The sequence below is a fragment of the Ursus maritimus genome, unplaced genomic scaffold (assembly GCF_017311325.1).
Source record: "Ursus maritimus isolate PB19 unplaced genomic scaffold, ASM1731132v1 scaffold_29, whole genome shotgun sequence".
Taxonomy (NCBI): Eukaryota; Metazoa; Chordata; class Mammalia; order Carnivora; family Ursidae; genus Ursus; species Ursus maritimus.
In genome coordinates, this window is record NW_024425452.1 from 27053881 (window position 1) to 27068834 (window position 14954).

The 14954-nt window shown below is 37.8% G+C and overlaps 1 protein-coding gene across 1 annotated transcript in view; it reads right to left on the minus strand.

The window, feature by feature from the left end:
* The window catches only part of COL12A1 (collagen type XII alpha 1 chain), a 111531-nt gene extending 97855 nt beyond the window's left edge, over positions 1-13676 (minus strand). The window contains exons 1-7 of the mRNA XM_040643676.1: positions 12903-13676; positions 6693-6809; positions 4707-4850; positions 4215-4274; positions 1523-1786; positions 1185-1349; positions 341-514 (exon numbers count right to left, since the gene is read on the minus strand). Of these exons, the coding sequence (XP_040499610.1) occupies positions 341-514; positions 1185-1349; positions 1523-1786; positions 4215-4274; positions 4707-4850; positions 6693-6809; positions 12903-12975 (997 nt within the window). The 5' untranslated portion in view covers positions 12976-13676. The remainder of the gene's footprint in view (positions 1-340; positions 515-1184; positions 1350-1522; positions 1787-4214; positions 4275-4706; positions 4851-6692; positions 6810-12902) is intronic.
* Positions 13677-14954: the final 1278 nt, after the last annotated feature.

The window sequence follows — 14954 nt, forward strand, 5'->3', positions numbered from 1 at the left end:
GATCATTAAAGCAAGTACCTGGAGAGAATAATTATGGACACTCGACATGCGCAAAATGGTCTCAGAGAAAAAGAGCAAGTCAAAGTTGTCCAAAAAAGATTTTGAAAAACTTTATAATGATATGAATATTTTACTTCATGTTCCACTGGGGGAGCGGGAACAATGCAAATGATATCAACAAGCCAAGTTACTGAAAAACAATATAATGGAGTATACAATTGGAAAATCACTGGAAGATGTGTTTGAGTAAGCGTGCCTACTTTTAGAATACCATAAAGCTATAAGTGCTATCAAATAATGGAAAAGGTTAGCACAGGGGATCCCTGAACAATTCACTCACCTTCTTCTCCGCTAACCAATTCACCAAGTTGTTCATCAACACCGGAGCACACCTGGGAGATGATCTCATTCTGAATATCCACAATTGCATCAAAATTGGCCACGTTGAAAACGTGGTTTAATGAAGGTGTGGAGGCGATTTGTTTGAGTTCTTTTGCATCTGCAGCTTTAATGCCTTCAAAAACAAAAGGACAAGGATATATTGAAAAGAAAAGTGTGCTGGATTAGGGAAGTTCTTTGCTTTCTCAGTCCTTCAAAAATAAAGACATTTGTAAATCCTTCTTTGGTCATAAACCAGGATTGCTTTGCTTCATAACGAATGTGCAACTGTTCAAATGACAAAGGCATTTTATAATTTCACAGAAAGTGACCCCCCAAAAAGGAAAATGAATGGTTGATAAAACAGAGCGGGCTTTCATCCCAACCATGCCATCATTTGTCCCTGCCATCTGTAAAGATAATACTTTTTTCTTCCAGAGTCCTGAATGAGCTGGAACCCTCCAAATTCTTCAAGTATTACATAATATAGGAAACACATAAAAAAAAGCACTTAATGATAATACAAGGAGGACCTTCATTAGAATCATTGGGCCAGCATTCTTTGAAAAGTAGAGGGCTGGCAAAAATATGAATACCACCTCACAACGCATAGGCTAAGGGAGTTATATGAGAAAAATACATAAGCAGAATTTTTACTCAAAGATGACATGGTTTTACACTACACTATAAAATGCACTAAACACTTCTAATAGCATCCTTCCTTAAGGAATCCTACCTTTCCTCTTGGTAAGCATTAAGTATCGAGGTAGGTCTAAAGTGAAAATACTCAGCCAAACGTGACCTACCCAAGGAGAAAACTTCAACCCCTATATTTCGAAGCTCTCTTGCTGGAATTTCCACTTCATCCTGGGATTTGCCATCCGTAATAATAATTGCCACCTTAGGAAAGCCAACTCTCGCTCCAGCAGATTCCGTGAATGTATTTTTAATTAAGTAATCAATGGCATCCCCTGAAGTGAAAAAGGAACATGTTCATTCACTCCTTACCATACAATTTTGCCAAATCAAAAACCATGGATTAATTTCAAAATTATTTAACATGTGAAAATTGTGCGATGTTTAATTTCTTCCTCAAACAGGTATTTCATTTATTTTCAACAATAACAAAACTTGTAAAACATACCTGTCATTGTGTTGCCACCTTTGTAAGGAATTTTTTTAATTGCAGCAAGAAGCTCATCCCTTTGGTAGTACTGATTTAAGTTAAACTCCATCCTGGTGTCAGAGCTGTACTGAACAACTCCAACCCTTGTCTTCTCTTCTCCAATGTCAAAAGCAGACACAAGAGCACCAATAAAGTCTAAAATGTACTTAAAATTATTTCTTCCCACACTCCATGAGCCATCCACGAGGAACACTAGATCAGTCCAGGCACTGACAGAGCATTCTGAAATACATTTGTTATATTTTTAAATGATCTATCCATCCTTAACGAATACAAACGAACACTGAAAAACTTAAATCATTTTGTTCATTAGAACATATTCACATTGTTCTCCACCCACAACTGACATGCACAAAAGAATATAACATTTTATTAATAAACACAGAAGCATTTTCAGTGCCTTCACTAAGATGCATTTATGGAACTATATGGCTCTAAATTGCTATATATGACATTGTGTAAGAAGAGATAAATAGATACATGACCTACTCTCCAAGAGCATGTGACCGCAGTTTTCATGCTATCAACCTATTTATATAAACGACATCCTTTTCCTCTTTTCTCTGAGTACAAACTACACAAAACATCTGGGAGACATACAAAATGAACAGTGTCTTCATTCCTTGGTATTTAGCAGTAAATACAAAATAATTGCTGTCCTATTCAAGCAGATGTAGTTAAGTGGAAGAAAAGAGAAAGTCTTTTAAAATTCTCCTGCATTTTAAAATGTAATTGTCTAAAGTTTACAGTGAGTTAGTCTAGAGGGTTAATAGAGTCTAAAAGAAGTAAAAAGAAGCATAGGGGCACCTGGGTGGCTCAGTCAGTTAAGTGTCTGCCTTTGGCTCAGGTCATGATCCCAGAGTCCCAGGATGGAGCTCTGGGCCGGGCTCCCTGTTGAGCAGGGAGTCTGCTGCTTCTCCCTCTCTCTCTGCCCCTCCCCAATTGCCCCCCCCCCCATTTCATGCTCTCTTACTCTCTCTCTCAAATAAATAAATAAATAAAATCTTTAAAAAAAAAGATGTAAAAAAGAAGCATAAATATGATGCAAGACAGCCAAAATATCTATTGTCCTAATTATTGGTGTATTCAAATTTGACATCTAAAACCTACTTTTACAAAACAAAGAGTAGAAAAACACTTCAATTCAAAAGTAAAAAAAGGCACATTATATCTTTAAGTTACTGAAATGCAATGATTGGCTTTTATAAATGAACACCACATCTTTCCTTTTCTCTGCAGTCAGAAGGAAAACAGGCTGATTTTCATGAAAATCTGTATTCGAAAGGCAACACTAAGTGAATTTTCTGAAGATGGTTTGTCCTTGGAGTCAGATGGTGGATAATAAAAGAAATACTTGGCTAGGAAGAGAAGGAAAGGGTCCTAGAAACTTTTGCAAGTTAAATACAAACTGCATGCTGAAATAATTTTTGCACACCATTTAATGGGTCCATTTAAGTCTATTGAATAGTCAATACTTGGTATAATGCTTTGAACCATAAATATTGATGGTTCAGGGAAAATATTAGCATTATAACTGCATGCTACAAAGTTCATTTCAGATTATTAGACACCAGAAAGAATGACAAACAGGCATTTGTAGGGAAAAATTCCAGATAAAGGGGCCTTTGTATTCAAATCCTTTTATTGTCCTCGTGGGTCATAAATCCAACCTTTATAAGGTGGCAAATTAGAAGTCCAAGAGACCCCTATAAGGGTCCATCCCAGTAAGTCAGGCAAAGCAAAGAAGACAAAGGAGGCTAGAAATTGCCAAACCTAGACTGAATAAAATTCCTTTTGTTTGGTTATAAGTGTACCAAGGATCACTGTGTATCTTATTTTGTTTGGGGTTGGGCTCCCACTTGTATATTATAAACACTGTAAACAGTGTTTTTCGTGCCTTTTTCTTTTCTAATTTGCCTCCATGATTCTTCGTGGGGGTGAAATAATAATAGAGGTGGTACAAGAATGTATCAGAATGACCAGGGAAGTTGTTTCAAACTGCTTAAGACTCTACTCCCATCTCTTACCCCCTGAGTCCCAGACACCAGCTCCCCAACATAATCTCTGGAAAATGTGATTATGCTTTAGATATGTTAAGACCCACATGTTACCAGAGATGTCTTACACAGACACTGGAAATGGTGACACTGCCATCAGTGAAAGGCATGGAAATACCCTAGAGGTGAGCATAACATATCCAGAGGTTTGGAAATATATTCTCATGGCAAGAAATTCTTCAAACACAAAGAGGGCATCTCTCTGGTGTTCTAGCTTTATATTCCTCATATATTCCTATCACTATTGGTTTGTCTTTGAGAAATAAGTTAAATCTAGTGGTGAGCTTTGTTTCTCACCTACTGCCAAAATCCTGCAAAAAAAAAAAATGTGGATACACACCAATTCACAGTTTACTCCCAGTAAAATGAATAAATTTAGTAAATAGAATGAAAAATTGACTAGAAATTCAGAAGGTAGGTAGTATAACTATTGAGTCATATATTACTATTATATTGTCTGATTTCTTCTAGATAACACCAATAGAAATTAATACGGGAATAAAATCAAAGTATGCATATAGTTGGAACATCTCCTTTATATTACATTTGGGACTTCTATAAATCCAAACAAAAATATTAAGGGAAATACTTACTTTGTATCTCTGGTTTTCCAGGTTTCTTCTCACCTGGCTTTGTGGGACCACCTGTTTGAACTGAGTCAAAACCGGATTATTACAAAGAAATGAACCCCTACAAATACTTCCTTAAAAAAATATAAGTATATTGTTTTCTACCAGTGTCTTTCAAATGTATGATACATGCCCAGATGCTCAGAGAATACTGCCAAATAAGCAATGCCTTGCACACAAATTATTTTTAGTGAGATTTTAGATATATTTCAAGAGACACGGACATTGTTGCCTGGCAAAGTTTAATGTTTTAATAGTTTTCACTCATAACATTCCTGCTGCTTCCCAAGACCAGGATTATAAATCGAGAATGAATTATTAACATCCACAAATGACTAATATCATAGAAGAATAGTTAATAGTGATATAAAGTAACTGCATAACAGATTAAATCTGAGAGTTGGAGAAATCTTCTGCAAAATAAAAAGCATAAAGGTACTTTATATGTGTCCTTACTTGTTAATTGTCCTATAACTGGTACACTTTCTTCTACTTCATCATATGAAGTGATTGTCACCACATACTCTATTTCAGGTATAAGGTCTGATAATAAAGTTTCAGTGGTACTAGCTGCAAGGGTAAATTCTTTAGTGGGCCCATCTGGAAATATAGAAAGGAAAATATGAATGCAATAAAATATCTTTCACATATAACATGACACAATATAATGTAATTTCCAGATATACTCAAAATCTAAGAAATTAAATATATATACATTTTTTCAGAACATCCAAACACTATCTTCTTCTATCTTCTGAAACCAAAACTTTGAAATTCTACAAATGGACTGGCATAGGCTTTACTTATGATAATCATATTCAATATCTGTTTGAGGACTCAAGGATTCCTCTGGAATAAAGATACCCCAGAATATCAAACCAAAATCTCCCATTGTTTCTGAAGGTGAATGGTAGTAATAAAATTATTTCATAAATGAGACAGAAAACAGAAAATCATTTAATTTTAAATTATGTGCTGGAGGAGAGTGAAGAAAGGCAAATAGGGGATGAAAATCAACTCAAGAACAGCAAACACTATAGGTTAAAATCAAGCTGCAGTAGAAAGCAGTCTGTGTGGAAGCAATGCATTCTCCATCCTCAAATGGTTGCATACATTAATGGATAACCATAGTCTCCTGAATTGACTTAACTAGATAGCAAACATTTCAAAATACAGTGTACCGGGTATATACTTATATATTGACAATTATGTACTCCCTTCCAGATTATATTCATTCTTAATTCAATCGGGAAGCATTAGTTTCTAGGGACTAAGTGCCTGCTAGGATTTTTAATTATATTAAATTTTCATCAAAACAGAAATAATCAAGAAAATTAATGGGTAGTATAATAGAACCCTGAGAAACACTCCTGGTTTAAGTGTGGAGCATGCAGAACCAACCAGGGCCCTCACTGGACAAGACACCAGGGTTCTACTGGGTTGGGGGGTCTCAGTGCCAGTTTGGTGAGTATAGGAGTCAGTAATTTCTAACACATGGAAACTGATAGAACTGTTTTTCAACAGATTTTTGCTTTGGAATAAATGAATGCATTAACTGCAAGTGCATTTGGGGAGAAAAGATTCAAAGAAGAAAAAGTAAATTCTTGACCCCTTAAGTTCCCAGATCCTACTAAAAAATTTTTTTCCTAATTCCTTGAGAAATTAGCATTTTACTAGTATTTTTAGAGGCCATAAATATTTAAACACAGCTGTAGTGATAAATTATGTTGACATCATCCTTCTCTACTATCGGCCAGATAAGACTTCTTCCTACCACCTGGCCAGTGCTAGTGGAAATGGTTATTTTCTCATTCCATGTTAAAACTAAAAGTTAATCAACAGGGATTAGTTCTCCACACTTGGGCAACATCATAAACACTGTAAAATAACTCCTGAAAACAACCAAAACAAGGTGTTTTTTGTTTTTCAGACTCTCAGCCTAGGATCTGTGGGAATCCCCCCAGCCAAAGTAAATTCTTGTCTTCCATCATAGCAGCTCACCATTATTCCAGAATAATGTTTCCTGAGTACTGAACTGTGTAGGACACTGAGTAAGGCATAACAACTCACTTCATCACTTGACACATTAAATATTAAAAAGACAAACTCAAGAAGACTATCAGGAAGTGAGAATTCTTTTTTATAAAATCAAAGATTACCAGCAATATTCTGATCAAGCAAAAAAAAAAAAAAGTCCACTTTTAATAACAGCAGCTTAGCACAGTGAACCATTTTAATAAAGCTCAACATTACAAAAATATAATAGTGAGTACTAGGTTGGAAATCCGGAGACCTGAGTTCACCAAATACCTGGTGACATTGGCTAAAGTCCTAAGGTTTTCTCAATTTCAGCTTTCTCATATTGAAATGCGAGGAGGGGAGAAGACTGGATTTTATCATCTATGATGTCTTTGTTTTAAACCCCAACATCTCAAAACTTACCTGTTGTAGGGTCCACTGTTATTCTGTAACCCACAATTGGATCAGCTGGTCTTGCCCATGACATATGAACAGTATTTTCATCTATTATTTTAAAATTCAAGTCTGAAGGTGGGTCAACTGCAAAAGAGAGAGTTGATATCAATTACATTTTCCAATGTCACAAAATGGTCAATTTAATCAATAAAGAATTGTGTCCAGCAAAGCTTACTAAAATTGTCTTTGCATAAATTTGTTTCCAACAAATATAGAAGATATCTTGTTGGATAAGAATAAAATTAAAAGCTGACAAGCTATGACAAAACATCAGAGAGTATACATATTACAGAAGACAGCACAAAACACTTTTGATTCTTGAGTTGCTAGGTCATCCAAGAATGGCCAGCAAAATCAAGCATAATAGAAACATATTTGGATACAAGTACATACAAGTACAATGAAATCACAGATAATAACCACATATGCAAACAATTCACATAACAATTAAAGGGATCTCAATACATGCTGAGAGCATTTTGAATAAGCATGCCAAATCACAACCTGCTTATGACCATAGAAGTTAATTTAGAACATTGATATAGTACTTTTTTCCCATAATATGGAAAAGAATGAAAGTTGGTTTTGGTTCATTCTCTGCATCATTGTCTCATTAATTTTGTTTGATAAATCTCAATCTGTGCAGAGATGAAATTTAATGAAGGGGAGGAGTCATGGGAAATTTAGCACTGTTATGTTGCACAAGGAAATATACATTTAAATGTATATTCACATTCACATGGACAAATATTCAAAAATAGTAATAAGGGAGGTTAATAAAAGTATATATACAGATGTTTATAAAACTAATATTCGGCCTGTTTACACCAATATGCTGTATGTTTGCAGGGTGTAAACCAACACTGTTATTTCCCTTTGCAGCAGGTATACTCCATACTAGAAGTGGCATTTTATATTAAAATGCCAGTATGGTCCTTTACAAAATGATGGTTAATTATGAAAAGACAACATCAAACCATATATTTATGGACATTTATTTACAGAACTTAAAGAAAACAGTGAAGAAGAATCAGGGATCTGAAGACATGACTGTGCATAAAAACTTGGAGAAGTCAATGACAGGAATAATTGAAAAGTACAGAAAGAAATAGTTTACATACAAAACTATACAGCTTCATGCATGTGTCAATGAAATGTTGACTTGTTTTTAGTTTCCCACAATGAACGAAAGCCTCCATGTACAATAGTCATTACACAAAGACGTTTCAGAAATATTTTATAATGATATTCTCTCTGCAATGTTCATGCCTCATCATGCAGCATTGTACTGACTCACTGTCAGTGCATGGTCAATGCATTATAAATTACTATTCTTGAAGTAGGTCAACAAAGTAAGATGACTTTCAGCCATCCTCTTCTGAAAGTATTTAAGTCTAAAAGTATTCCTTGTGAGTCAGATTCTTTGCATCTCTTTTGAGGGATTACAATCTCCTTTTAGATTTTCATAGAGGTCAATTGAAATACAGTAGTAGCTTTGAGACATGAGTCACAGAATTTAACTGGGGTTAGGGATTTATGTAATATTAATAGCACGTTTTAATGGAAATAAAACAAATTAAGCAAACATTTGCTTTGATAAACTGCTGCTTCCCACTGTAGGAGATGGCTTTTTATTTTCATTGGATATACTAGCAGTGGAATGAATGTTATTTTCTTACCATCCATACACAGGCAGTGAGATTAGACTATTAATCTACATGCATAGCTTAATTATTCAACATTCTGCTGTCTGTAATCATATTGCAAGGTTTAACTGGAGTCATCACTTAGTATAACAAGCATGCAACAAATGTTAATAGAACAAGAGGTATTAAGAATATCATTATAAAATATTGTTCCAGTAGCAATGGCTCAGGACAAATTTAATGCAAAGGCAGACACAACCGGCCTGAGCATGCTTTTAAAAATAAAATCAGTACATGGAAAAACAGTACCACCAACCTTGCAAGGAAATTGACCTGAAGCAGCAGACATTAGGTTAAAACTGCTGAAGGGCAGCAGCGGCCCACCTTGGTGATTTCCAAATGACCAGGATTCCAGAAAAACTGAAAAATTGACTGTTGGGAAAAGTCTTTAACAGAGGATTTTAAGGTGTTCATAGAAACTCAGATGTGGTACTTGGGAATCAAAAGAAGGAAAGAACGGCCAACTAGCATGTGTACAACAGAGAGCCCACTCCATTTTTCTTCCTGCTACTTTCATCACATGTGAAACCTTTCAGGCTTGGCACTCCATTTATACATTTTTGCTTATTTGTTTCAAAAAAAAAAGATAACAAGGAAGGTGTGAGTATGGACCCAGGTCAACTTGAACCAACGCAAAACATATTTGCATTAATTTTGAAAATCTTTTCTTTTGCATAAAAATAATTCACAACTGCCATTGCATTGTCACAAGCAGTGTCTATGTTCCCTGAGACAATGCAGATGCCAGAATATTTCAATTACGAGCTATCTACAATGGATTATGACTGCAGAGAGCCATAGTTGCATACAATGAGAATCTGAACCAAGAGAAATAGATTTCAAATTATAAATAAATAATATAGCAATCAGATATATACTCAAAAAACCTGAATACCGATAATGAAAAGACTAAAATTTTAAGTACTCATAACTCTAGTAGTTTTGATCTCCCATTTAGGAATAGTGCTTTTCCTTATCAATAAGCTATGCTAGGAAAACTACATTCTGGTGATATTTTTGTTACATAAATTGGCTTTTTAGGAATGATAATTACAGCTAGCATTTTCTGAGTGTCTACTATACAATAGGCAGAGTACGAGTCACTTTGTATATTGTCTCTTCTTCTTCTCATAACAATCCAGCATAAGGTGCCCTGTTATCCCTGTTTCACAATGAGTCAGTGAAATTCAGAGTAACACAGCTAATAAGCAGCAAAACTTTGATCCTATAGTCAGACTCCAGAGCATTCTCTTTCTTTCAAAGAGACATAGTTGAGTGAATGACTAACTTTAGAAAGCAATATTTGTACATTGGTGCCTATATACCTACATATTTTTCTACTCTATAAAAAACATTATTTGATGCCTGTTCAATAATAAATATGTGGTATTCAGATATTTCCAGTTCAGGTATAGATAGAATTTGACAAATTAACTTTACACACTTTTTTTTTTAAACTTAAGTATCTATCTTGATATGTATTTTATAAAACAATTTTTTCATTATGGCAACCAAAAGGAAGTTTACCAACCATGCAGAGATGAATGGGTGGATGGAAAGATGGACAGATAGGAGAATAGTCTAATAAGTTTTGGTAACATATAAAATATGTTAAAGAGAAACCAAAACATACTACCAAAATATCATCTTGATGAACTAATAAGACCTTTTAGTCTGATCTTTGTGATAACACTGGAAAGGATACTACTCCACCATCAGAGACCTTTAAAAGTATGCAAAGAGTGGCTTTACTCTATGCTATCAACATTAATTTATACCTTCCATCCAAAGCTAATGTAAGTTTAATGATCTTTGCCATGATATATTCATTTCATTTGTGTTTATAAGATACCAAAAATAAAAAGTTGATATTTTAAACAAGTGATGGATTATTCTGTACACATTACAAAATGTGTTCTTTCATGGTTGACCAGTTTTCAAGCAAGAAGCACAGTGTAGGCAAACTAGTACTAAAGCAGGACGAGAAAACCTCCGCATCTGTACCTTGTCCTCGAATAACCACATTGGCTGACTGAGTTATTCAGCCTCTCTTCCTCATTTTCCCATTTGCAAATGAGAAAATTAGGTGATCTATAAGGACACAGGGGTGCCAGTTGAAATTTTGAAATGCCCCCCAATGTTTCCAAGAAATTTTCTTTCTGTCCCCAGAAAGGCCGTGGCCACAAATTTTGTTGGCCCTTCACAAGCTCGTGGGATTACTTAGTTGGTAGTGATCACCCAAACTGTGCTGTCCAATATGGGAACCACCAGCCACATGGGGCTATCAAGCACTTGAAATGTGGCCAGTTCAAAATGAAACACACTGCAAGTGTAAAATACACACCGAATTTCAAAGACTTACTACAAAATTGTAAAATATCGCAGTAAAAATGTTTATATTGATTACATGTTGAAGTGATAACACGATGGATATGGTGGGTTAGGTTAAATATACTATAAAGAGTAATGTTTCCTGTTTCTTTTTCATTTTTTAATGCGGCAACCAGAAAATTTCAAGTTACACATGTGGCTTGCTTTTGTGGCTTACAATATATTTCTTTTTGACAGTAGCAAACTAGAGAATAAGGCCAAAAAACAAAAATCCCATTAAAATATAATTATTAAATGCTAACCCTAAGGAGGTGGGAGACAAAAAAGACACAGCTGAAGAAAGCAAAAGTAAGAGCTGCGCCAGATTGAAAAGATAAAATGTGAGAAATACGGAAATAATCGGTAATGTAGACAGTAAAATGTTCTCTTCTTTCTACTACTGCTGTATAGTTGACACACAATGTTAAAATGTTCTTTTTAACTGCACTTTGCTAACCAGCCATTATCCAATTGAGAATTGATTTTTTTTTCCACTTACATCATTTCCAACCTGATTCTTTTCTTAGGAATTCTCAAATCTTTCTGATTTTCAAATAACTATTTCCTTAATGAGCAATAAATAGGCCACTTCAGTGAATTATCTAAAAATATCTTTAGTAGGGCTTCCAGAAGCTCCTCAAATAAAATTCCTTCCTAACAACGACACAGAGAGGAACATTAGAGGCCACCTTGTCTGACTATTACTTCACAGAGGCCACTCTGAAATCCTGGGCATTCGCACAGGAGTGGTCAGAGAAGAAGAGCAGCAAGTTTCTGTCACTTTTCTAAGCAGGCCACAAATTGTGGAGCCTCTCTGTTTTTCCTAATCTTCATTTTGTTTTTTTTGTTTGTTTGTTTGTTTTTGGTACCTGCCGTCCTGAAGTGGAAAATCAAGCACAACAGAAAGTTTTTAAAAATCTCAGTGTTGTCATGAAACAGCTCTCCTTTCCCACAACCTCTAAAAAGGTACCACCCACCCCGGCACTCCCACAGCTGCCCCTCGCATTTCTCCCTTAACTCTATCCGGGGCATTTTTATTGGGGGAAAAATAAAGTAAGATGTCTGTTACTGCATTACCCGATTTACCTTGCAGAACAGTAACTCTAGTTGTCGAATGATACTTGAGGGAACACAGAAGCGCTCACTAGGTTAATACACAGAAATAACTTTTTAAATAAATACTGAGAAATTAGGGCATCAAGTGCACACAACAAAAAGAATAAGGTGAGGTTGAAAATCTCGCAAAGGTCCTTCATTTTCTACACGGCGGAGCCCTTTTGCAGACCTGGGGATCACGCCACCCATGCATGTCCCACCCCTGACAGACACCACTCGGGTCTGATGCGAGAGGGAAGTGGGAGGGACGGAGAGCCTGGCTTGCGGGGTGCCCACTTGCTTCCTGGGTTGGAAACCTTGGCGCAGTGAGTCTGCGCGGGGCTGGGCCTGAGCCACGTTCCTCCGAGCCCCGCAAACCAAACAGGGACAGCAGTGACCCCGGGCCACGAGAACACATTCGGGGTCCGGATCTCTGCTTGCCACCCACCCCCTAAGCGGTTTGGCTGCCACCTCATTCTCCTGCACCGTGCGCCTAAACGACTGAGCTCCCCACAAAACACGCAGAGGCGCAGAGCCGGCACTGTTGGAGTCCTTTATTTCATGCCGTCCCCGAGGTCGCAGCCCCGAGCCAGATGGTGAACAGCCACGCGAGCGAGCGCGCCCGCGTTCCGGGGCTCCCGGGAAGCACCAGGACGCGTCCTGTTCGTAGAGCCGGGTGCAGCTGTCGCCCCCTCCCGGACGGCTGGTCCTCTCGGAAGGCAGCAGTGTAGGTGGCAGTGTGGACAGCACACCGCAGGGACAAGCGCAAGGAGACCACACAGCACTGTACGGAATGGATTAAGCAGAATACGAAAGAGCTGGACCTGAGTGCTGGAAAATGGACAGACCTCAGGAGAAGGGAGCGTTTCTCTTAGAGTAGAGAAACATCCGGAGAAAACACGAAGTACAGGGAAAACAGAGCAAGCAACAGTGGCAAGATCGTTTGCTTTTTCCTTTCTAGAATTCTGCATTGTCACTGAGAGAGGGGGAAGGAAGAGCGTTTTACCTTCTGCCTCAATGGAAGACAGGAGCAGGGCCGCGCCCAGGGCGGCAAGCGCTGGGGGAAGCCTGGTCCGCATGCTCGGCCTCCGAGCTCACAGCCACATGAAGGGATCTGCGGGAGGAAGCAGTGACCGTATCAAAACCGGGTCGGGGCAGGCCTGGAACCAGGTTAGAACTGGAGGCTGGACCCGGGCCAGGACCCGACCAGATCTGCCTTAATATCCGCAGGGCCCAGCCTAGCATAGAATGGGCCTATTGTGGAGCCCTGGAAGTCAAGTTCATCTATCACAGTTTAATCATGGCACTAGGAGGGATTTCAAGTTTAAAGAGGGTCCTGTTTTCCTGGAGGTGGGTCCTGCTTAGCATCCCCGGGTGACGGCCTTACCAGGCCCCACATGACTTCATCCTGCCTTGGTGATGGCTAATTCAGAGGTCATTTTATCCCTGACTCAACTAAATGTCTCTTCCAGCTGGGGATTTTACTTGGCCGGCAGCTTTTTCCTAGCTGCTGAACTCTTTAGGTAACTGTACTTTAGTGGTCTCTGGGTAATTTGGAAAGTATAATAAACTCCTTTTCTCTTTTTTTTTTCTTCATTTTGTTCTGCCTACAAATATGCAGCTCTTTAAAATCTGAAATGGATTATACAGAAATATGTAAGGCCCAACTGAAACCTGACCCTACTGCTAGCTGCTTTGTCTTCGCATCTGATAAATCCTTTACCCAACATGAGGGGAAAACAACTCTAAGATACATTAAAAAAAAAAAAACAAAAAAACAAAAAAACAAGCTATAGAAGAGACAAAAAACACTCTTGTCTGTTTTCCCAAGATATTTTTTATAAAAATTCTCAGTAACAATATTTTCATTTAACTTATTTTCACTTCACTTATTCCAGAAGATTACAGATTCCAGAAGATTACAGGTATATATGCTCCACAGGAGAATATGTTCTATTCTGATTTTTCCTGATTCTGTAACTAGGTTATTAATTCCTTAAAGACAAAGAGTCTTATTCATCTTTTGTGACTCCCAGCACACAGTAGGTGCTTAATCTATCTTGGCAGAAGGGAATCTTCTAAAATATTCTGAGGTCAAATCCAGAGACAAAAGCTACTAGCAATGAACTGAACTGGGAAGCTGCCAGGGGCAAAACATAAGAAGAGAGTTGACTGTGAAGTACATAAATTATTGTAAGGCAACATACGAGGCCGCTTTAAAAATGAAGTCCTGCTTGGGAATCCAAAAATGAGCCAAAGGTCGAGCCCTCTTTGAGAAAAGAAACTGACAAGCTCCAACCATGCCCTTCCAAATTATTGGCAAAATGTATTAGGACATCTTTCCTCGCCTGAGTGTAAATTGCATTTTAAACGTCTGAAGAGCAGGCGTGCCAAATTGCCCAGAGCTCCTTTTTATGAAGCCAAGATTAAAATGTTGGCGCTGCTCTGAAGATTCAAGGGCTCCAGCGATTTCTTTCTTCCTAATTAACAGCTGTTTGACATTTCTAACCTTCTTCTACCATCAGTGAAAAGCAGGAGGTGAGACTGGCCTATTGTTCCCATCGGCTGGCCTTAACTTTGCTACAATAATTTCCAACTCAGTTGGCAGTCGTGCTCGCGAAAAGTTAAAGGCTGACAATCGACCCATCAAAAAGCTCTGTGCAGACTTTTTTTTTTAACCTTGAACTCTGCATAAAAACCGTACCGTGGAAGCTCTTTTGTCTGGGTCTAGAGCGCCACCTATTGGCTGCCTGACTCAGAAGCAAGAATGAATCCTGTTGCGTCGGGGTATCAGAACCTAGTCAGTTCTACCAGCCCGCCAGTCATTCCGTCCATATGTTTAAAAGAAAAAAAAAAGTTTTCTCTCCTTTTAGTCAAAACATTTATGTGAATGCTTAGCTCAATGCTTCATTGAACATTCTCAGACATAAATGTCGGAAAGCGGCCGCCCCTACGTGTCAGCGAGGATTCCCTCACTTCACCCTCATGAATGAAAATGAGTCAGTTGCGGAGGAGAGGGTGCGGGGGGAGGTCCTAAGGGATTGGTCTCCTTCCACCA